General features: G+C 34.6%; 1 protein-coding gene across 1 annotated transcript in view; it reads right to left on the minus strand.

Moving 5' to 3' along the window:
- Positions 1-26304, minus strand: part of ADAMTS6 (ADAM metallopeptidase with thrombospondin type 1 motif 6) — a 127180-nt gene that overhangs the window by 38683 nt on the left and 62193 nt on the right. Inside the window, exons 10-12 of the mRNA XM_014060953.2 lie at positions 21095-21241; positions 16827-16968; positions 2888-2995 (exon numbers count right to left, since the gene is read on the minus strand). Coding sequence (XP_013916428.2) covers positions 2888-2995; positions 16827-16968; positions 21095-21241 — 397 coding nt within the window. The remainder of the gene's footprint in view (positions 1-2887; positions 2996-16826; positions 16969-21094; positions 21242-26304) is intronic.

Below are 26304 nucleotides of genomic sequence, written 5' to 3' on the forward strand. Positions count from 1 at the left end.
ATATAAGTTAAGACATTCTGCCTTACGGCCATCACTGTTACTAGTTCACTCTTGCTACTGTATAGACTTTCTCCCTTTTTTTTATTCCTGACATATCTGAAAAGTGTTTTTTGTTTTTCTGGGCATTCCTCACAAGTGTCAGCTCTTTCCTCATTAGGCTTTCTATCATAATCTACAATTTCTTGCAACTGCCTTGTGTCATTTTTCTGGCTATACTGCCTGCCTTCATTTCCTATATATATGTTTCCTTTTATCATTTTAGAAGGTTCTGTGTGTATATCCATTGTTCTCTTTAAATATAGTCATTTTTCCCCATTAAGTACGATTGTTTGAAGTATACTGTATCTTGCTTTGCTTTTCTGAATCCAAATACATATCTACTGTCCTATATATTATGGATAACATGGTCACTTTGTCCAAGGTTCAAAGCACCCTTACTTTTTCAACCATTTCCTCCCAGTCAATAAGGATTAGGTTATTTCTTCCATCTTCAGAAGAAATTTCAAATGAAATTGTCAACAATATTTTCAAAGTTTTCTCAGTGTCGTAAATCCCCATGTACATCTTTAGAAAGTATGGGTAACTGGAGAATAACATACTACCTGCAGTGCCATACCAGGTCTGAGCAGGGAATCACATGTCACAATATATTCTTCCCAAAGTGGTTCTTGGTTTGTTTGATCAACTGGGGCCCATATATTTTCCATCTTGTTCCATGAAACCAGAATTGGTGGGGCATGCTCAGGTAGTCATGAACTGTTGTCAAGAGCAGGAGCTGAATATCAATAGTTGAATTCCAGTATTATCAAATGCCTTTGGAACTTGCTTCTTTGGGCTATATAGTGTACTTCCACCAGTCTTCTTTTTTATGTTTTTGGTATTTTCTGCCTTTCCTGAGGAACTTTACATCTCCTGTCCAAGAATTTATCACTTTCTTGTACTGTACTTCTTCAAGCAGTACATACCTTGTACATCATCACTAACCTTCCTTTTCTTTCTGTGTTGATAGGTAATTAGCAATTCCTTGCATAATTCCACATAAAACTCCCCAATTTGCTAATTCAGGGATCTTTCTCTCTGGGGAACTGGTTTCCTTACATGTCCTCTAAAACATCTTCAACTAGATCAGTAGCAAATAATCTCCAGTCATACACAGCCAGCAGCAGCAATCAGTCAGTCATTGTAGACAAAAAGGAAGCTGTATATATACAAGCCCCTTTTACCAAGGCCATGGAACCTAGATATGTCCATCAAGTTCATCTTCCTTGCTCAACAGAGTACTCCATTTCTTTGGTTCTTCAATTTTCTTCTTTCCTTTCCCCTCTTTCCTTTGTCTTGAACTCCTACCAAAAACTTCATTTTTTCTGCTTTTACATTCACTCAGTGACTTAAAAAACATTCAGCATGGTAGGAAATAATTATTTTTATTTAAATAACTATATAACTAATCTGAAAGAACAATAGCATCTTTGAAACTAGACTCCTTTTAAAAATTTGAAAATATATAAAATATTATAATATTTTAACAAAGTCCCGGGATTGCCCTTGTACACATACAATTCCTAAAGTCTAGGCATGAGAAAATGCTAGCACCTTACTCTCGCTCATGTGTTACATGTATTATATAACACAAAAACACCATAAAGTCAGGATTATCTTGCACAGCTTTTCATTTGAACATCTACCACAAGTTAATCATATAACAATAGAATATATAAATTTCTTGACAAAATCCTCATATGAGAGTGAATAACATTTCCTCATATAATAGTTGAGATTGTCTCACTGGAGTCTAAGATTATATCATGTACAGGTATTGTGGTTTATATACCACATCTGAACTGAACATGCAAAACATGCTTTTTAATGAATAGATGTCGTTGCACATACTTGTTCCACAAGAGACCAACAGTATCTGTATACTGAGAACACTTCCATCTTTGTAGAAGTTTAACATTTTACTCTTTTGACTGAATGGATGTTTAAACAAATGCTTCAAAGGAAACTGAGTGCTTTAGCTCACTTCTGCAAATATGTGGAGTAAAAGTGGATACTCTAAGATTTTCCTCATATTATTTAGAAACAAATATTCCAACCTACCCAAACCTGCCAACATTCCCTCTGCATACTTAGAAAAAATAAGCAACACTCAAGAAAGCTTGAGGCATTCAAAAACATTTAGAGAAAAACTGCAAAATTGTGGGAGTCAAATTTATAACAAAGATGTATTGCTGTTAAGAAGTACAATCAACTGACAAAAGCAGAAATGCATGTTCATGCCTTATTACTACCAGAGTAGTTTAAACTTGTACATGCATAATAACAGAAACACAGTGTTGTTACGAGGAGCTAGCAGTCACTGCATTTCAAAACATTAGTTTCATACCTTCCTCTGCCTACATTTCTATTCATTTTCTTCAATAAATTCAATAGGAATTTGAGAATTTTCAAGGTTCTATTAGAGAAAAAGTGACGTTTGTGTGTCTATGTATGTTTTGCTATTGGGTTAAATACCATGGATGTTATACAAAGCAAAGAAATTGTTCTGGATAATTTCATTTGAATTACTACTTTTTTTCACAGCATCTCACACATTGGAAGAGCATTGTAACAGGATTATGCTTTCAGAACAAAAGCATTGAAAGAAGCCATAGCTGAGAACTTTTAGATAGTATTATCTGTTTAATAAAGACCACATATTGAGACTACATTAAAAAAAAATAAGAACTGTTTAAAATATATATAATTGCAAGTGAATTAAAATGAACATTCCATTTTGTTGATGCCCTATTTAAGTTTATCATTTCTTACATAACATTTAATAATCCTCTTTGATCTTCTGAAACGTTCTGTGCCCCGAAGAAAATTAAGAGACATTTAAACTTACCCCCTTTTCAATGCTCCCAGTTTGGCAAAGAGTACCCTCAGCTGCTGGAATACTGTTGGTAACACAGCGATTACTTTTGCTGAGACACCAAAGCTCTCTACACACTTCCTGGGAAAGAAGGCAGAAGCAAGTTGTTCAGAATAACTGAATAATAATGCTCCTTAAAATATACTTGTGTTGAATGTCCAAGATAGTGTTCTAGATGCATATAAAAAAGAAAAGAAAAACAAATTGAAATGAATTTTAGAATATTTATTAAACTGGAATAACTCACATTAAAAAAACAAGTTATATTTTTCTGAATTCTCACATAGTAAAATTTTGGAATCATTCCCCATGAACCTATTTAGTAGTGCTGTACATTTCTTTTTAACCATATGTAGAAAATCCATCACAGAATAATCTCACAATGTAAATATTCCATTTATCACACACAAATTCCAAAGGTTGAGTGAATTGGTCCTTGATCTACAATATTCTACAAAAAATAATAATGTTATACACACACACACACAAACACACACGTAGAAACCACAAACAATTTCTCAGCGTGGCAGAACCACTTCACCCCTTCTCTAAAGGTGAGATTCAAATCAATCTTATTTGACTGAATAGTGATTATTTTTAGCCTCACAAAATGAAGAACATTCTTTCATTCTTCTGGATACAAGTCTTCTTAATTCATCATCCCTAAGTATAATAGGATACTTGGGAAACCCAGCTCTGTATAAAAGAAGTGAAGTAATTTGAAGACAGAAAAGCATTCTGCAAGATTCGTATCTAGTCAGAATCATTCTTACTGACCAATTCCTGCAGATTTTCCCAACCAATTCAAAACTACTTCAGAATCTTGGTGCACTAGTAAATAAGAAAAAAACCAATTTTCTATTGTGGATATTCACTATTAATTATTTCACTTCCAGCAATAAAGGTTTTGGGTAAAAACTACAGTGAAGCTTTTTTAGTAAGATGAGTGAAACTGGAATAGAAACTCTTCTGTTCACTTCAATCCTAATTTATTCACACAGAATTCAGAGAATCAAAAGATATCCAGCAGTATGCAACAACATCAAGAGTAGCTAACTAGATTTACCATTGTTTGCAGCCTCTCCCAATATGACACCTCTTCTGGGATGGTATAAATTGGTAATGACAAATTCTGGGATAGTATGGTGACAACTTCTGGGATAGTACCATTTATCTATTGTATAGGAAGACCACACAGGAGATTGTCTGCCTCTTCTTGCCCAAAGTAATCTCCAGAAAAGATAAATAAAGCAAGATATGATGAAGTGGGGGGAGGCTGGGGTGGGAAGTAGTCTGCAGGGAACCTATGGGGTTAGGCATAAGTCCAATGATTCCAGCAGAATGGGAAGAGGGAAAAGGGCTGTTACAGCATCCCTGTGGTTAGTCAAAAGAGCTGGTGGATTGCCAAGTGCCTGGATTTTGTTCACGTGACTGCAGGGTACTGTAGTGGCCATAACTTCCAATACAGGTCATAATTCCCTTTGTTCAGTGCCGCTGTAATTGTGAACAGTCACTGTATGAACTATTGTAAATTAAGGCTTACGGAACATACTTTTCAGCTTGCTTAATATCATATTGACTGTTCATTCATAAAATTCAGCATGATGCTCTGAATTTATTCAAAACATTCCATATTTCCATTGAATATTTTACATGAATCTATTCATTTTATTCAGTGCAAATTCAGTGCAAATAAAAGAGGTAATAATGATTAATGAAAGCATACTCCTTCACTGTATAATTTGTGTCATTAAAAGGAAAATGGGGATATCATTATGTCCTGACTTTCAAGTAGTTCTATCACTGATATACTTTTTGATTACATGACAGAGGAGAGGTACAATGTATCCTTAGCACTCATAATGGAAATATATATGGTAACTTACCGCATTATATACAATTGCTGATAATTATTTCATCAATGTTGTATGGCCTCATGCCTAAGACTATTAATTTGCAGCAAGTGTTAAATTAGTACAGCACTCCCAATTAATTAACAGTACAATCTAATTAAATTAAATTAAATCTTGAATTTTCTACCCTATGTACACATTTCAAAGGGCAGCACATAGTCAAGGCAAGTGAGGCTCAAAGGATAAAGTAGAAACATGGTCAGTATGAAATAACAGATTAAGGATTCCAGCAGTCAAGTGCAATACAGTTTGATGCTCATGAGGCTTTAATGGAAAGCCTTTTTCCTGCACTTAATAGCATTTGAATGATGTCTTAAAAGGATATGATCTCAGCTTTTGACCAAGCATAGACAGTGTCTTATTAGCCCTAATTACTGAGACTGAAACTTCAAGATCACATATTATTTATGAGCTATTCTGTATACCCTATGAGATTCTTCTTGCAGATGGTAGATTCTTCCTTTCTGTGTTCTTGCCTCCTAGCTGAACTCAATTATGTTTTTATAGGGTAGATGGTTAAGTATCACATTCAAAGTCAGACTTTGTGGGAATTGGGAATGAAGTAATGCTATCTGAATAAGACTTTCAATGGTGTTCAGATTCGGTCCATTTCTATTAGTATGCGGTTAACAGTGATCGTGGAGCAGGTATTTGTTTTATCAGTTTGAAATATAGAAATCCTTCTCTATTCTTTTTTTCTCAATTTTTTTTGACAGCGTAGGCTAAATCATTACATACTATTCCAAAAATTGGACCTATATCAGATATTTAAACTATCACTATAGAAATGTTATAATATTTGATGGATATGATTTGGTTAACCTGAAAAACAAGAATTGTACACAACACACATTGAAGGTGCTAAGAATTGCAGAAAATGATATATTTAATCACATTGCCATATTGGTTTTTGATTAATGTTACAATATAGAAACAAGATAGCTTCTGTCAAAGCGTCCACCCATCTATGTTTCTGCTGATGCACTCAAAATGTTTTCTACATCATCATAATCTGATGCATCAGAAAATAAGGAGAAAATTGGGAAAGACACTCAATTCATTAACATTTTTGCTGTTCTTGCAGATTTTAGACAATATATTTCCTTGTTGCTAGCAATTAGGCAGCTTAATCAAAGCATTTTATGTAGTCTAGACATCATGTCTCACTAAGTTCTTTTTCAATATATGTAACAACAATATATATCCAACAATATATGTATGCATAGGACAATATCTGAATATTATTCATATTTAATCATATGACAATAATTATTTTAAAACAGTAAATAATTTCTGTTGAAAAAAGCTGATATTTGGTATCAAAATATCGAGAACTATGGTACAAGCTCAGCTAGGCAAGTACAATACCAAGTACAATAAGCAAGATTGGTTAATTTACTATATTAAAATAGTGTTTGCTCATAAAAGCATCTATGTAGCTTATAAGACTTTAATTGTCAAATGTTAGCATCCAATCATATTTCTTGCATTGTCTGAAATATATTTTATTAAAAAGACCAGTTAATTACAGCTATTACATTTTTCCAGTTGCCTTACTATTGGCAAACTGGCTGCAGTTATCAAAATATGAATTGTTGAAATATAATTCAGTTAAAATAATAACTTTCAGATTCAAATCAGTGCTATTATTTCTCTGGATGGTGGTTCTCAGAAAATAGCATAGATCTCCTTAGGAAGCCAATCAGATTTTAAAACATCTATTTTGTATTAGTTTAATTTGCACATAAGAAGATTAATTACATTATATTGTTATATTAAATAAAGGGAGACTTTATTTCAGGAAACAGGAAAAGAAAATTCTTGCTAAGAGATATTTTAGCTTTTTAATCCAAATAAGTAAACAATACTACAAATATCCTAAAAATTCAATTCAATTGAAATCAATATTAAATATTACTTTTATTCCATTTTGATACATGATTTGAGAAAAATAAAAAGTTTAAAAATGTATATTTACATTTCACAGATAAAAATAAACATTAGTTATTATTAGATGCAACTTTTAATATATATGTTTTGGGTTTTCTTTAATTGGTAGGAGAAATACAGGATAATAAAGTATCTTATTGTATTGGTGAGATAATAAAGCATTACCTGTTTTTATTTATTTTAGCTATTATAATAATTTTAACAACTAAGTTGTTGATCTTACATACATGTAACATACAATTCTAGGTACTGTAACTTCAAGTGGTCATTAAGTAACCAGTCATAAGTCGAGGACTCTCTGTAGAATAGGAAGCTTGCCTTCATACTTAAAGTCATTCAATGATTTTTTTGCCCGAAAATTATTTATACAATTTATAGTGTAACATATGCTTATCTTAGCAATAAATCATTATTAAATTTGTATCTCAATTACTGTATATACTTTTATTCACTAATATATTATCTAGATTTCTTCCAAAACAAGATTTAAAAGGATCCTTTTGTGCTGACACAGATATATTGCATTGCATTATTAATACAACCAATTTTGTTGTATTTAAGTACAATGACAATAAAGATTATACTTATACTTATTAAAGACATAACATTCTTGAATAGTTCTTTCTCACTTTTTCCCCTTCCTATTCCAGATAATTCCAGATATTTTTAAAATAATGCATCTGTTTGTTAAGTCATACAAGCATTCAATTCTAAAACATTTGGAAGCATGAAGATGAATTTAAGGATTACGTCAAACATCCTAACTGATTCACCATTTCTGTTTTCCCTGACCTTAGATCTGAAAATTATATGGCTACTTTTTATGTAATTATAAGTGGAATAACCATGGGAAAGAGGGAGAAGAGACACAGCTGAAAGGTCAGATAAAAGGCAACTTAGCCTACAGCAGGAATGGGGACAGGGTAAGTAAGCATCTCAAGAACACTCCCAGGTTTCTTAAGCTGTAAAAGGAGGGGGAGAAATGTACTTTCAGACTTGCAAGATTGGTGTAAGTCTTGCAAGGTACACCAGACATGAAACATGGCCAGTTGAGCGAATTCTAGTTTATTGTAAGTTTACATTAACAAAATCTTCCTTCTGAGCTGTTTGCCCTGCCCTTATTCCTTGTATGGGCTAAATGGCCTTTTATCTTATTGTTCCCTTGGCCTATCTCTTCTCAACATCTCCCAAGGCTATTCCCGTATACCATTACATTTTATACAGTAATTAGTTTTTAAATCTTTTAAATTTGTACTGAGATATCTTGAGCACGCTGGAGATGGAAAAGTAGGACACAAATTAAAATAATAAAGAAGTAAAAAAATGTTAAAAAATCCTGTCTTAAAGTGTATAATTTAAAAATATTATCTTCTATATTTTATAGTTTGAGAAGAAAGGTTTAAAAAACCTATTAAAAATCATGTATTAGTAAAAAAAAAAAAACTTCTGAATATTCTTTGGAAAATTTCCTCAGAGTGAGTTGTGTTCTATTTCTGTAAGCCTTGTAAGAATTTCAGGTAACAAAACTAATATTTTTCTAGGATTTTTTGTGCCAACAAAAAGGCTATTCCAACACTAATGAAATTATCAGTTAGTCATCTATAAATACAATAAATTTGTGTTTTACATCATTACTGAATTGAGAAAGTTCATTGCTCAGTAGATATTGTAAGAATATTATAGAATAATTAACTGGAAGCAAAATGTAACTCATAATTTATTGAATGATATAAATATATATATATATTCTTTTAACATATGAAACCAATATTCACTAGGATATTTTCATTTTATAGCAATATTAACAATTGAATACACATTTTTGAGGAAAAGCCAAGTTTAGAGATGTTTAATCACTGTGATTTTGTTTGTCTTTATGAATTTGTATTATTCCCTAAATTTAATACCTTAACTTTGATTACATATGATTGTACCAATAAGAATTCAATAGGACTTCATTTAATAATCTACTATGGAAATAATCTGAGCAGCCTAGAGACCCAGAATGAAAATGATTAAGAAAGCTTACATTTTCAAATTAAATTTTTAATTCACTACTGCCATTCTAAGTAATTTTATTCTTCGTTATTTCCAGTGTCTAGAAATGCACTTACTGTCTTCAAATAGATTTTTATCCTATTCTCTGAGTAATTTAGTTAAAAATTGTTGTCCTGAAGAAAGCAAAATTGGAAACCTAGAAAATCAGCTCAAAATCAGAACCTGCATTTGTGCATGTAAAAACAAACATTTCTCTGAGAAATATGGGCAATTGTAATCAAAACATAAACTGAAGTTGTAGCCTTTCACAAGATCAAGACAAGATAGATCACAACCTGTAACGGTGTATCTTAGGGCTCCATGACTTCAGTTTGGAATTCGGAAGCTTGTATTTGCATTTAAAGAAAGCTGAACCCATCTAGAGAAAAAAAACAGCAAATCAAATTATCTTCTTTTTGCTTTTATGTTATATATTGTGGAGCCTCTTTCCAAGTCATGCAGAATTGTACAAGTAGGTATATTAAATATCTCTAAAGCTCCTGCATAATATAAGTAATATAACACGATCCCTCCATTTATTATTATTTGTATGATGAATAACATGCTGTATTATTTCCCATATGTAAATTTTAGTATAAGATAAAAAGATGAACAAATTGTTTATTCACAATATTAAGAAAATAAAAGAGAAATAAATGATAAAAACATAATATCATTGGAAAACTATTACAGTTTACTTTTAAAATAACTTAAAATATTCCTTTAGTATATGCTAATCTTTAATATGCTGCACCTCTTGATGAGCATTTGTTAAAACAGAGCATTAAAAAAAATACTTTCCAATTCAGAGCTGCAAAAATATCCAGCTAGTATTTTTCCACCCTCAGTTGTTTCATGCTGTTAATTGTGTTTTATATATATGAGGGTGAATATTAAAGATATATGAACCTCAGTTAGATTCAGATAAGCACCCAAAAATCACAAATCTTAATGCTCCATTTTCATAAATGCTCATTATGAAGCGATGCAGCATGTTATCAATTCATACATGCTGAAGGTTTTATAGTATCTAATATAAAAATCCAACTATAAAGTAAATCATAGTCTCATCTTATTTTCCTATATATTGGGTGCTTATCTGAACCTTAGCAAATCTGTAAATCATTCAGCTTTTCTTTCTAGGCCCTGGCTTATTACAAGCTTCATCAACTGTCAACTAGCATCTCAGACTTATCCTGCATTATAAGCAACCAATCTCGCTATTGTAATCCAAATTGATGTGATCATTACCAAGACTCTTTTTCAGGCCCTCAAAATCTATGCAGTGTATCAGTAGACCTGGTTGGTCCTTTTAAAGATAGCTAAGACAGAAGCAATAGTGTAGATCAAAATTCTTTAGTGCAGTCCTTAAGTTCAGAGACAGGAAATAAAAGATAAATAGGAAAAACTACTAGTTATCATCAAAGAGAAGTCAAGACATAATTTTAATTAATACAATAATTTTAGTAGAAATAGACTTCAAAATGGATCTAGAATTGTTTGACTATGTAAAACTGACAACAACCTTCTCAAGGCATTGAAAGCACTAGCCAGAGCAAACTATGCAAAATCTAGGCTCTCCATATCACTTATATGGGAAAAGGCAAAGGGAAGCTAAAGAAGGCACGTGACAATTACCTGTCACAAATACCTGCATTATCAATTTCCCTATTGACTATTGGCCAAAACCAATAATCACTAGAGTAGCAATATAATATAAATATTTTAGATGCTCGTTTGTCATTTATCAGTGGAAAGAATCTGTCTTTTATGTTTCCTATATTGTCTAGAACCATTTGACCCTTAGACTCTTGCTAGAAATCCCTATTCCAGAGCTACAATAATTCTATATCACCATCGAAAATCTGGCCCAATATCCCAGATAGCAGTACTGATTTCATCAAAGGAAATAATTTCACCATCAATTATGTTCCTTGAAAAGGTACCAAGTAGGTTATAGGAAGAAGGGGACCTCGTTCCTTGTTCTATTTATGAAAATGATTCAGTGGAAGATTGGATATAACCATGTGTTTTATTTTAGAGTACATCCCTGCTTATCTACTAGGGTTTGTGGATGCAAAATTCATAATGTTCTCAGTACATTTAGCCACTGAAGCAAGAAATATTGGCCAATGATATCATACCTGAACATCTTCAACTTCAGATGCCTTTTGCCCATTAAATTAGAAGTATATAAAGCTGTCGTGTTCTAGATTTCTGTGTGATCATTTCTCCTTTCCTAAATATTTGATACATGTAGGACTTTAGAAAGAAACTAAAATCTGGAAACCAGGAATGCTTCTATTAGCTTTAGTATATTGAAATATAGAAATAGTCTTAAGAAAAGATTAGCAGTCATTACAAAAACATAAGCTTACTCATGAAAGGAAAGAAGAAGCGAGGAAGAAATTTAAGTCTAACTTATCTTGATTCTCTTGGGTATATAAGGAAAGCAGAGGAAAGCTCTTGTCAGTTTTTCAATAATCAATTCAATAACAAAATAAGCTATAGTAGTTCCTGTGAAGTCTGTTTCTTGACTTGGTCTATCTCAAATGGCTCAAATAGTTTTCAGAATATTTTTATTCTTCAGAGAAGAATGCATTATGAATAAGCTTCATAATTTCCTTTGCTTAGATAGCACTATTGGAAATTACAAACACTAACAAACATATATAAAACACCTGACATGATAGATAGTTACAGGATTAGATGGTATTTCTAATTTCACTACAAATATATATATGTTTATAAAAAATATATCTGGAGCTAAGAATAATATATGAAGGTACACACATACAACCTGCCAATCGTCTATGAAAAGAACTATAAAAGAATTGCAAAATAGAAATACCCAAACACTATTGTCAACTTCAGTACTAATTGTAAAGTGTTTTACAGATGGTCAAAAGTAGTATAAGAAGTAAACCATATGCGTAAAGTACTTAGTTCTAAAAATACATTTTACATCTCAGCTTTAAATCTGTAAATGTGAAGCAAACAAAAACAAATACATTTGTTCTGAGCTGGATAATTCTTAACCCAATTTTTCTACCTTCTGTTAATACATTTCAACCTTACCAGGTCTATAATTGGGATTCTGTGCCAGCCTGAAAAAAGGATGCTGTTTAACCAAGGATGCTGTTTAACCAACGCAGCAAAATCAGGACAAAGTTCATCTCATTTAAAATGCAGCAAAATGCTTGTATAAAATCTGGAGTAATTCTTTCATTTTGTTTTTGAAGTGTGCATGCACAGGCTGAATGAATAAAATGATATAATATAACATAGATGAGCTACAGTTTTTTTTTTATTTTCATGTTTTGCTGCATTAAAGTCATTAATTGCATCCTTGAAATCATATCATTTCAGTCTGTATTTTTTTAGAAATTTATAATCAATAAATAGTAGTTATAGCAGCAGTGCTGAAAGTATTGGTTTCTCAAATCTCCAAATCCTGCACTACTATAGAGTAATCAAAGAGTAAAACAAAAAGAAAAAAGAAAGAAATCATGAACTCATCATGTATCATGAAATCATGTAACTACGTTACAGGAAAATTACCTTAGGTATTAAACTATACTTCCTGGGGAAAAAAATCTAACTCTGTGGTGGCTAAGAGACAAAAACAAAATGATTATGTAATCAATCAACTGTTCTCCATGACGTTTTCATAGATAAAAGTAAGAACTATACAGCAATTTTACAAGTGAAAAGTTCTAGTTATTCTCAGAGATTATGCCTAAATAACACAATCCCTGGCAAGTGATATGATACAGTATTTTTTATTTGTAGATTTCTGAAATAAAACTAGGTTCTTGGTTCATTTGACTCAATTCATAATTCTTTTATTTAAGAGTTCATATGCTTGTAGAAATCATTTTGTATAAATAAATAAAAACTGAAGCAATAAAATAAGAAAAAAGAAGCAGCAGGTAAATATTCAGTTTAAATGTTCATCAACAAATTCTAGTACACCGAAAAGGCTTATTTATTTTTAATTGCATCAGATGGATAATAAAGATTTTGTCTGGCACTAAAAAACAATGAAGCTGAAGCTGGGAATGCATTCTCAAGGAAGATTGCATACCTGAGAAGATACTGCCAGTAACTGTTATTCATATAAGCAATATTTCTGATGGAAATAATGGGGCAATTAATCTGTGGCCTTAATTTGTGGGCAGGGAAAGACTAGATACCAAGTCATTTAGATGTCAACATATGCAATTTGCATTGGGCAAATGAATAAACAGCTACTAAATAAATCCTTTCAAGATGAGCAAGATATGTTATGAGGTAGCTGTTCAGGTGCAAATTCTAGCCATTGTATTTTGTGCTGAAACTTCCCAATTCATTTTAAAAAATAATGTAATATCATTTCAAAATACTGAATAACATCAAAACATGAAGAACTCTAGGAACTGACTACTAGTCTCCATTCTAAGTAAGACTTCTACATTTTAGACAGTTGGACAGAAACCCTTGAATAGAAAGGAAGAAAAGAATATCTGAAGAAAAAAGACTTTGGCCCTTGCCACATAAATCTCTACAAAATGAATATAATATTTTCTATCCAACTATAGGGAAACTATAAATGGTTATGGTTATGGTTAAGTTTATTTATAGGCCGCCCTTTTCCCTGAGGGAACTCAGGGCGGCTTACAACTTATATAGGAAGGGGAAACATACAATGACATGTAAGACAATACATAATTAAAAGAGTAAAGCAACATTCATTCAACATTCGGGCGGGGGTAGATTATAATCTTTAACCCCAGGCCTGACGGGATAGCCAGGTCTTGAGGGCTGTGCGGAAGGTCTGGAGGGTGGTGAGGGTACGAATCTCCACGGGGAGATCATTCCAAAGGGTCGGAGCTGCTACTGAAAAGGCTCTCCTCCGCGTAGTTGCCAGTCGACACTGACTGGCAGATGGAACTCGGAAGAGGCCCAATCTATGCGATCTAATGGGTCGTGAGGAGGTGATTGGCAGGAGGCGGTCTCTCAAGTACCTAGATCCACTACCATGAAGGGCTTTGTAGGTGGTAAGTAGCACCTTGAAGCGCACCCGGAGATCAACAGGTAGCCAGCGCAGCTCGCGGAGGATAGGTGTTATGTGGGCGAACCGAGGTGCACCCACAATCACTCGCGCGGCCGCATTCTGGACTAGCTGAAGTCGCCGGATGCTCTTCAAGGGCAGCCCCATGTAGAGCACATTGCAGTATTCCAGCCTAGAGGTCACAAGGGCCCGAGTGACTGTTGTGAGAGCCTCCCGGTTCAGGTAGGGTCGCAACTGGCGCACCAGGCGAACCTGGGCAAATGCCCCCCTGGTCACAGCCGACAGGTGGTAATCAAAAGTCAGCTGTGGATCCAGAAGGACTCCCAAGTTGCGAACCCTGTCTGAGGGGTGTAATATTTGACCCCCCAGCCTGAGTGATGGAACACTGGCCAAATTATTGCGAGGAAAACACAACAGCCACTCGGTCTTTTCCGGGTTGAGTACAAGTTTGTTAGCCCTCATCCAGTCCCTAACGGCTTCCAGACCCCGGTTCATCACGTCCACCGCTTCATTGAGTTGGCATGGGGCGGACAGATACAGCTGCGTATCGTCCGCGTATTGGTGATATCTTATCCCATGCCTCCGAATGATCTCGCCCAGCGGTTTCATGTAGATGTTAAATAGTAGGGGGGACAGGACCGACCCCTGCGGCACCCCATATGTTAGGGGCCTAGGGGTCGATCACTGCCCCCCGACCAACACCGACTGCGACCTGTCCGAGAGGTAGGAGGAGAACCACTGCAAAACAGTGCCTCCCACTCCCACCTCCCGCAGTCGTCGCAGAAGGATACCATGGTCGATGGTATCGAAAGCCGCCGAGAGGTCAAGGAGAACTAAGATGGAGGCGTGGCCTCCATCCCTGGCTCTCCAGAGATCATCGGTCAATGCGACCAAAGCGGTTTCTGTGCTGTAACCAGGTCTGAAGCCGGACTGGAATGGGTCTAGGTAGCTGGTTTCCTCCAAGGACCGCTGAAGCTGGGAGGCCACCACCTTCTCAACAACCTTCCCAACAAAGAAGGTATCAACCTGCAAATATCCAATCAAGACAAGTCACCATTCTAATGTGAGTTGTTTTTGTACCAACATCAGTTAAGAATTATCTTTTTAATCTCTTATTAGTTTAAAATTAGTGCAGAAGGGAAGGTGCAGTGGTGGGTTCCAAGCGGTATGGCCCAGTATGGGAATACTAGTAGTAGCTGGGAGCAGTGGCCACCTTACCAGTACGGTGGCTTGTTTGGCCCATCTGCCTGCCAGCATTCCATGGCTGTTTATAATGCAACTGGCCCATTGCGCACATGTGCACAGCGTGTAGTGCCTACGTGACCTCCGCCGAGCAGGTGGGTGTCATAGGGCAGTGGCATGCGCAGCACGCCTGCCCGTCTAGGACACACGGCCCAGTGTGCAGCGTACCGGCTGTGCCGGGGTCCAGAACCTACCACTGGGAAGGTGGTATAGAATTCAGAGTGCAAAACTTAACAGTGTCAATCTAGAACCTGGGAAATTTAGTTTAGATCACACACATTGCCTATTACTGGGTAATCTTGTACCAACTATGAATTTTAAAATCTTACCTATCTGACAAAACTATTGCAAAGATAAAACCAGATAAATGCACTATTTGAGAAGCTAATAAAAAGTCTATTTTAAAAAGATAATATATACACTGATTTTTCAATGTCAAGCATACCTCATGCTGATACTTCATGTAATAAAGTCAAATGACTGCACCTTTCTATTATTAAATATACCTAAAATGGGATAGCTAAGTGAAAAAAGTTTATGAAAGTATGTGGACATCAAGAGAAGAAAAACAGAAACAGAAGCAGAAGAAACTTAAACAGAAACAATACAGGCTTTTTGTTGAAAAAGTCAAAAGCTAACAGTTAGTCAGCCAACAAACCACAAAAAACTTTAAAATCCATTGCTATATGAATTGCCAAAATTCATCCCAAGAATAATATTGTACTTATCACCCTAGGGATATTAAAATTGAATTCCTTTTGTACTGTGGTTCTAAAAGAAGTGATTATTGCAAATGATTAGGTAAATTATTATATGTAGTTTTTAGACCTGACAAAACACTATCATTCAGAAAATATTTTATTTAAAAAGTATATAAAATAATATGTAACTTGGCAACAAATCTACAAAATACCATTTCAATGCCATTTTCATATTTAAACCCTGCTGGTGACAGAATCATTGTAAGTGATGCTTTAGCTTATAAAAACCACTAAATGCTATTTCAAGCTGTTTTTAAGTATTAGTAAAATAACTAAAAGTTTATTTTGTATTAATAATTTTTTATAACCTAACTGTATTTGGATGTTGGTTTTTAATGCATGTGGAGAAAACACAAAATTTTTGAATATCATTTTCAAAATAATAAACAATTCTTTTATTAAAGAATAAAAGGGATGGAATACATTCATTCAACTCAACTAATTATAATAACTGTAATAATGAATTTAATAAACTCATTATTACAGTGATTAACAGTAATAATGGTAATCACAGTCACTAATAATAATGCCATGACAGAAAGCAAAAAAGTGTAATACGTAACATAATTAAAACTGTTTACTGTGCAAAATTGTTTCATATTAAAGAAAGATGTATCCTGAGATCTTTATTTAAACATTGTCATTAAACCTTGTCATTAGCAGCATTTCTACAGGTAAATGAGTGTTCTGAGTTAGTTAAAACTCTAAGATGATCCAACTGATTTTGAGGAAAAATGCTCAGTTCAAACATTTATGTATTTAATATATGCAAACAACTCAAGCAAAAGATGCAGCATAAAAAACTGATGTTCCTTATTTGAAACAATAATACAATCAAAATACTAGTAGAAAACTATGTTAACATTTATATGTGAATAAACTTTTATGTGAGGATGAAATATGTATAAGTGACTACTTGGGACAATTAATATAGTATAAGGATTTAGAGCTCTTACCCCATATTTACACTGGCGTGATGTAGCTCCATATTGGAAGCGACACTGCTCATCAGCATCATACACCTGACCTGGGGCCACCACAGGATAAAGAAAATCACGCTTGGGAGGTTCGTTATCAAGGCAAGTACCACGGCCTGAACTGTTCAACATAAAAAAATTCAGAAATACTATTCTTTAATAAAAAGGTGAAAGATTTATATGATCTGAAGACAAATCAAAGTCCTAACCACATTTACAGCTATGTAAATACATGTGTATTATAGAAAGTAGAAATGCTTTGCTATTATGGATCATTAATTCATAACTTTTCATAACTTATTTTCAATATATTCATAAAAATGCTATTTTGTGTACTGCTCAAGCATGTCATTGTATGTTAATGATTAGTAGTTCACAGGATGTCTATGGAGATTCTCAGTCATCCAGGTCATGGTTGCTCCAAAGGTGCTTTATCAAGAGGGAAATGGACTTTCTGATTTTTCTTGGAAAATGTTTCATTCCTCATCCAATAAAGTTCTTCAGCTCTGACTGGATGGTGGGGAGTGGAAGGATTTATAGCCCTTGCAGAAAAATGCAGCTAGTCATTTGCATTTTTAGTGAGTTGTTAAGATCACCTGGAGGTTTATCTGTGTCATCAGAGTCAGTTGGTGCAAATGGGTGTGGAGCCTTCTTAGAACTGTTAAAAGAATTGTGTTGTAGGTGGGAGATAGATGATATTGTATCCCTCTCCCTCTGTTGAGACAGGGTTGTTCAATTTTGACATTTGTGGTCTCTTTGACTCCTCTTTCAAACCAGCAGTCCTCTCTGTCCAAAATGTGGACTTTGCTGTCTTCAAAAGAGTGGCCTGTGTCTTTTAAATACAGATGGACTGCTGAATCTAGTCCTGATGTGTTTGTTCTCCTAAGTTGTGCCATGCACTTATGAAGTGGTTGTTTTGTTTTCCCCAATGTACAAATCTGCCTAGGGCACACTGCATTGTACTGCATATACCAGTTTTTGTCTGGGTGTTTTATCTTTGAGGTGGACAAGCTTATGCCTTAATGTATTTTTGGGTTTGAAGTGTGCACGTGGCTGTTATGTCCTCCTGAGCTTTTTTAATGTGCCTGCAACCTCCGGAATGACTATGTTGCTTCATTTATTGTTCTCTTCATTATCTGTTATGGAGGAGCTCCTATATAGTCTTTTTTGAGATTTGATGAAGGCCCATTTGGGATAGCCAGACGTTCTAAGGGCTTCCTTGATGTGTTTTCATTCTTTTTCTTTCCCATCTTTGCTGGTAGCAAACCTTCAGATCAGTGAAGTAGGGTTCTGATGACTCCCATTTTGTGCTCCAGTGGGTGGTGAGAATAAAAATGCAAGAGTGGGTTTTCTGTAAACTTCAATGTTAAGCCTTCTGTCTTCCTTAATATGTACCGCACAGTCCAGGAAAGCTAGACTATGTTCCTTAACATCTTCCCATATGAATTTGATATATCTGTCCACAGAGTTGGTATGTTTGGTGAACACTTCCAATTCCTGTGTTTTCCTCTTCACTAAAATATTGTCCGCACACCTATACCAGTGATTGGGTGCAATTTCCACCATCCAGATAGATGAAAAAGCTTTTTGGATGAGAAATGAAATTTTTCAAAAGAAAACTAGAAAGTCCAATTGCCTCTTGAAAAAGCACCTTTGGGATAGTTCACAGGATTTTCTCTTTCTATATAACGTCAAGTAAAAGTTCTTTGTTGAAGACCATCAGTGAATTCATGATCAAACTATGATCATGACCTTAAATTCCACTTTTCCTCCAAACTTTATGCATGCTAGGAAAAGTTAAATGAAGGTTTATTTTATAAACTTAAATTTTAAAGACCATTTTAAGCATAAATAGGACAAAATACATATTAGAACAAATCTTTTTGAAGAATGCAGAGATCTTCCTACATAAGAATAACTAAGTCAGAAAACTATTTCATTTGAGGCTCAAAACTAAACCCTTAAACAGAAACATTTTATCCACATATTGATACAGAAGCATCTTGAAGCCACAAGTCAAATACATGTATTGTACAAAGTAATTAAGTAATTAAGTTCTGAATGATTGCTAATCATCCATCTGACCCCCAAATATTGCCATTACAACATGAATGGAAATAAGAATAGTTTTCAGCCTATAAATTATATATAACAGAAATGAATAATAAACAAAACTAACCATTAAAATTAGTTCCTCGAGCAATCTAACATTTGGAGGCCTTAGTGGTCTCTGAGCTTGGCTGTTTACTTGCAGATGTCTCATTACCCAACTAGGTAATATAAAATGTTAAGTAATGAGATATCTGCAAGCAAATAACCAAGCTTAGAGAACACCAAGGACTTTGCAGTTCAAGTTATTGGATCTATTAAATATACTCCTCTGTTGGAATGCAACATTTCTACAATAATTCTTTCAGATGACATTTATTTGCAAAGGGTAAAAACAAAAAAAGTGATGATAAACTGAATTCAAGTGCACATATAACATATTACTCAACAGATCCTAATCAAGGATCTGACACAACAATCTTCTTTGAGTTACAGAAATTGGAGCCAGGGAATATTTTGCTAGATAGCAAAACTAAATGAAGCTAATGTTATTCCACACCCCAAAGGATTTTCTTTACAGTAACATATGTTATAGCATGTAGGAGAAAGTTACATTTTGTTGCTGCTATTATTATTATTAAGAATCATAACACCAATCCTCCGTGAGCTGCGCTGGCTACCTGTTGATCGTCGGGTGCACTTCAAGGTCTTACTTACCACCTATAAAGCGCTCCATGGTAGTGTATCTGACTATTTGAGAGACCGCCTCCTGCCAATCACCTCCCTGCGTCCCATCAGATCGCACAGAGTAGGCCTCCTCCGAATTCCATCCGCCAGTCAGTGCCGACTGGCGACTACGCGGAGGAGAGCCTTCTCAGTTGCCGCTCCGACATTATGGAACAACCTCCCCGTGGAGATCCGTACCCTCACCACAGTCCAGGCCTTCCGCATAGCACTTAAGAACTGGCTATCCCGTCAGGCCTGGGGATAGGATTACTCTCACCCCGCCCGAATGTTGAGTGAATGTTGTGTTTTATGACTAATTTTTCTTTAAACCACGATTCTTTTCTTTTAAGTCTTGTCTTGCACTCCCTTCCCTTCATTGTTGTAAGCCGCCCTGAGTCCCCTCAGGGAAAAGGGCGGCATATAAATTTTCAATAAAATCAAAAAAATCAAATCAAAAATAAATCCTTAGTGATCTGTAAAAGAAGGATCTAAAAATAGATATAAATGTATCATTTAATTTCTATTAACTACCAGAAGGGCAAAACATACCTAGCCATGTTTTTTTTTAAAAAAAAGAGTTCCTGGGTGTTATTTTCTGTTTTTCTCACTAAGATTACCTTCTTTGCTTTTTTTTCTTCCTCTAGTCTTCCAATGTTGACTACTGCCCTGCTTACAACCTCATCAATAGCCCCTGTATGTTCTCTTCAGCTCTATTTCATCCTTTCCTGTCTGCCCACCTCCATCAGTTTCTCCTTCTTCTGTTCACTTTTATTATCAATCATAAATGTTTAAGGAAAAATATATTTTCTAAAACCCATGATGTAATTTGGCTTCTTATCCCAAAGTATATAACATCTTTTCCATTCTATTAATAAATTCAATTCTGCCCCCAAAATCAATGATTAATTAGAAATAAATTTTACTAACATTTTATTCACACGCAACCTTTATCAAACATTACAGAAGACATTACACATTTTTGCTCTGGTCAAATCATTATCATATACAATGGTAAAGTCAAATGTCATTTAATCATGTGAATGAAGTAATCATGTTAAATGAAGAGGCAAAACAAGTCTTTCACAGGTCTATATAAAGTGAGGTCAGAATAAGAGAACAATGACATATGAGATCTATATATAGTGAGGGCAGAATAAGAGAACAATGACATCCAAGACCTGAAGGTGGAGTTCTTGCTCTTGTTCTTGCTTATGATGGGTAGCACTATCAGTATTAAAACTTAATATGTTCATCCTAAATGATAAGTTGTAGTGATTCCTGTTTTCTACTCCATTCTATTTTCTGATTTTCTACAGCTAAATAGTATGAGTGAATCTGACAGTGCTGATCATCCACTCTGCATACTTTTCTGGATTGGGGCTTATGACTATACATTCTCTAGCATTGTTATTCACACTACCAGGGTATAAACCCCTCCCAAAAATTTATAATTGCTTTCAGAGAATACTTACTCTAAAAAACTGGTGATATAATCCCTACTGCAGGTTGACCATGAAAAGGGGTTGGTGTTTGCTGTAATGTGAGCTGCCATAAGTTTTGCTGCTTCATGACCTTTGGTACCACAAGAATTTCCAATTCCATCATGGTTCATACCAAAACTATCAGAAAGAATAAGGAGGGAAGAGAAACTATTTTTTAATATGAAACAGCAAATGTAACAATACAGTATAAAATTTCATATCAACTGAATACTGAAAAATGTTCTGAGAGAATGATAAGTAAATAGAGGGCTATATGTAAGTTACTTATGAGAGCTATTAGCACAAAATTATTAGCATATCTATATCATTCATTTCATTGTACAAATTTCACTATATTTACAGCATAATTCTATCTGATTTAGTGCCAACAAAGATTACCATTTTAGAACCTTCACATAAGGGCAAAACAAATCAAGAAATATAAAGTGATTAAAAGATTTTTTTTAAAAAAAAATTTCATATTAATTGAAAATACACACACACACACACACACACACACACACACACACACACAGATATATATATATATATATATATATATATATATATATATATATATATATATATATATATATATATATATATATATATATATATATATATATATATATATATATATATATATAATGTTTTCTGAGGTTTTCACGGGTGTTAGTATGTAGGTCTTTGGTTATTCGGGTTTTGTCCCGCGTAAAATTAGAAGTATCTTGGCAATGTTTCGACGAAGTCTCATTCGTCATCTTCAGGCTTCGTGCTTCCAGGAGCAATGTGAGATCTCGGCTGTTTCTTCCTTTTAACTGCCAGTGGGGGTTTGAGCTGATTGGGTGGGAGCTTGGCTGTATTCTGATTGGGTGGAGGTGTGTTCTGATTGGTTGGGGGTTTGTGTTTCATGTAAGGATAGTCATTCCTCATGTTAGGGACTCGTTTATCAATAAGGGCAGGCTTCCAAATGGCTGGCAGGCGGGAGGTATCGTCCCGCCTGTTCATGCTGTGTGGGCGTTTTTCTATTTCGATGGCTTCTCTGATTATCCTGTTGTTAAAATGTTCAGCCTTGGCAATAGTTCTGGTCTTTTTAAAATCAATTTTATGTCCTGTGGCTTTAAGGTGTTGGACCAGGGAAGAAGTTGGTTCTTCTTTTCTGATTGCGTTTTTGTGTTCTTCAATGCGTGCACTTATTCTTCTGTTGGTTTGTCCGATGTATGTGGTGGGGCAGGTGGTGCATGGGATTTCATATACTCCTTGATTTTCTAACTCAATTTTGTCTTTGGGGTTTCTTAGGATGGTGGATATTTTTCGGTTTGTGCAGAATGATTTCTTGATGTTATGTTTGTGGAGGATTTTGCTGATTCTGTCTGTGGTGTCTTTTATGTATGGGAGGAGGGTTTTTCCGTTTTCTTGTTCTCTGTCCTGGATTTTAGTGGGGGTTTCTTTTTGGATTAGGTTGGTGATCTTATTTCTTTGGAATCCATTGGATGTCAGTACATTAGTGAGAGTGTGTAGTTCGGTTTTTAGGTGTTGTTCATCAGCTAAGCGTTTTGTTCTGGAGATGAGTGTCTTGGCTACGGAGTTGATCTGGGCTGGGTGGTGGTGTGAGAGTGCGTGCAGATAGCGGTTAGTGTGTGTTTTCTTCTGGTAGATGGTGTGTCTTAGGGAGCCATTAGATTTCCTGTAGACTAAGACATCCAGGAAGGGAAGTTGGTTGTTTATTTCTGTTTCCATGGTGAACTGTATTTTGGAGTGTAGGCTGTTGAGGTGTGTAAAGAAGTTGTCCAGTTGTTCTTTCCCATGTGGCCAGATTATGAAAGTGTCGTCTACATATCTGAGCCAGAGTTTGGGTTTGTGGTCAGATTTTTCTAGAGCTTGGGTTTCAAAGTTTTCCATGTAGAGGTTGGCAATGACAGGTGAGAGGGGTGATCCCATGGGTGCTCCTTCTATCGGTTTGTATTTTTGTCCATTATAAATGAAATATGTGTTGGATAGGCAGTGTTTGGTCAGATCAAGGATGTGTTTGGGGGGGGTTATATTTGTTTTGGATAGCTGTCAAAGCTTCTTTGATTGGCACTTGGGTGAAGAGGGATACAACATCGAAGCTCACGAGTAGGTGGTATCATGTACATATATATCAGCACAAATGCAACACAAATGTAACAAAGGCAACAGTAAAAATAATGGCTTTCTGTCATGATGGTCTCTTGTGATGAGCCGATAGACAGAAAAAGGAAGCAGTATGCTTCCTCCCATATACCAGGGGTTGTGACACTAAACACATACCTATTTCCCTGGCCCAGCTGATAAAGGAGGAGAACCTTGTGGCTTAGTGGTTAACACAACTGCTTAATACGTAATACAACACAGGTTCAAATCCCAGTAAGGGTATGGCTAGCTAAATAGCTTGAAATAGAACTATACTAGTCTCCCTTTATTTATCAGCACGCGCACGCACACACACACACACACACACACACACACACACACACACACACACACACACACACACATATATATATATATATATATATATATATATATATATATATATATATATATATATATATATATCATTTGAAATTATTCAGAAGTGCCTTTCCAATTTTTTAATATAGAAAAATAGTCTCCTTCACTAAAAAAGGTAGCAGGAAAATACTCATTGATTCTAACAAAAATGTAAGTATGTATTTTTTACTGCAATTTGCTGTATGAAGGGCAATTTTTCTTTTCTTCTGCTCTAGATTGCATTCCCAGACATAACAGTCCCAGATGCATATTGGCTTCCAAAACATTTGACTTTAACTTTTTTTGATAAAACCTAAACTGGCAGTGTATTGAATGTCATATGTATTATTTGATCTTTTCTTTTGTTTCAGATGCACTGAAGTAAATTGGACTACAGCAATATAAGTAACTCAAGAATGTCTTCCTTTTACAATTTGTCATCTTGTTCTAATATTTAAGATACTTTAACACAGTCATTAATCATCATGTTACAAATATTTCTGCTAGATGTTTTTCCACTCTCATAAGTGTTATTAAAAATTGGCTGAATTTAAACTTCATGGAAAACAATGGTTTTGTAACAGAAACCATAGTTAAATCCCTTCCTTCTACCATGTTTTTTTTGCGGAACATTTGCTTTGAAACACCAGAAAGCAAATGGGAGTATGACTTTCCTAGTTCTCTTGTCAGCTTTTACTTCCATTCCCCATAGTGTCCCCATGGGCTTTTTGGCAAAACTGTGATTTAGCTCATCATGCAGTAGTTCTGGTCTTCGGAATAGATGCCATCAGTATGCTGAGGATACCAAATCTAGTCTTCTCTGCCTTCTAATGTCAAGGCAATCAGTACCCTTGAATATCAATAGTGGCCTAGATAAGGTATAACAAGTCCAATTCTGTGGTTAAAGTAAAGCTTGATCTGGATGAATGGTCCTCCCCCAGGAAGTTGTACTTTAAAATTGGAAGAGCACTTTTCCACCAGCTATATAATTGGATTTACAGATGGCAGCTGTGCCAAAGAGCATATTTCAACTATTATGGCTAGGATGCTGTGAGCCTTCCTGGACTGGTCAGACTTAGTGACAATTCATGTCTTGATCACAGTCTTCTCAGATACTACACTGTGCTTTATGCACCTTTGATAATGTCTACAAATTGTAACTGGTAAAAAATACAGCGGAAGACTGCTGTAAGACAGGAGTCCCATGATACTGACATTAAAATATCTGCACTAGCTAGCAATTGCTTAATGGGCACAGTTAAAAGGATTGGTGCTAGTCTTATGATTCTAAATGACTTAAAGCCTAATTATGTGTGGTACTGCATCTTCATTTATGAAAATGTTCTGGAACTTAGATCAATAGGATTGTCCATTCTGTTAGAAGTTTCATCATCATATATATGAGGAAAGGGTCATATTCTCTAGTAATAAGATATTCTCCTTAAAGCGTTGTATGTTTGGCTCTTAGATAAGTAATAGAAAGTATGTCTTTCACCAAGCTTCTAATTGTTGGTTATTTTAATTTTAACTCTGTTATTTTATTATTTTTAGAGTATGTATTGTGTAAGTTATCAAGAATGTTCGAACAAACAGAAATATTGGACAATAATTCATTAAATAAAGATCCATGTATCCAAATAAATACTTTTTCCAGGCATAAAGTACATATATATTGAAAATTAATATGGAAAGGAGAAAAATAGAGACTAACATGTATCTCTATGCTAGATTATCTGATTGGAAATAATTCCAAACAATTGGTCATTGTCACACTGCTATAACTCCCATCTTTTCCATTTTCCTTCTCTTGGTTTGCTCCCTTAGAAAAATATATTAATTCTGATCTTCAACATATCTGAAACTGGAACAAGTATTCCGTTCCCTAATGATGCATGAAAAATGTGCACAATAAAGAATTCCACTTGAAATCCCTCATTCCCAGTCTCTATCATCCCATGTACATCTACATATTTTTTGATTTTCAGCACCAACCTATGCTCCCTTATGTCAGACTTGAAAGGATATAGAATTGGAATTGAACTTTGCTCTTAATACCAGATATCCAAGTCTTGCTTTGCACTTCCTGAGATGAATTATCAGCATAGAGGATAAACTATTTTAAAAATACCATTTTCATTCATTATACCTCCTTATTTCATTCCTGCATATGTTCTTCTGACATTTTAAGGAATCTTTACACTGTATATCAAATTACTGGTAATAAAGAAAGACCTAAAATAAAATGCATAACAGAAGTAGCATATAATTCCTTGAAGACGTTTGCAACAACTCCTGAAATCTGTTTCATCATCTAAAAGATGGTAACATATTTCTAAATGTGTCTAGATTTATAAAAAGAAGAAAAGACATGATAGAGATTTATTACTTTTATCAAAATAGTAAGGAGAGAGAAATGGAGAAACAGATTTCTAATATATTGAAATCACAGAATGGTTGCAATGACTTGTTTCTTATTTGAAGAAACAGTTCATTATGCCAATATGACTTCTAAAATGTAAAAAATTAATGCTACAACATTTGGCTTCAGTTGACTTTTCTTCCTAAAATATTAGCTAAAATTAAACTATCATTGTTGATCTAAAAACTGCAAGATTTCTTTTTATTTTATTTTCTGTGTAGTTAGCAAGCTGTATGTTTTATGTATGGTAACATACAGATGTCTTAAA

The sequence above is a fragment of the Thamnophis sirtalis genome, unplaced genomic scaffold (genome assembly GCF_051295495.1).
Source record: "Thamnophis sirtalis isolate CommonGarterSnake01/CBP01778 unplaced genomic scaffold, rThaSir2_p1.2 scaffold_5, whole genome shotgun sequence".
NCBI classification, from domain to species: Eukaryota; Metazoa; Chordata; class Lepidosauria; order Squamata; family Natricidae; genus Thamnophis; species Thamnophis sirtalis.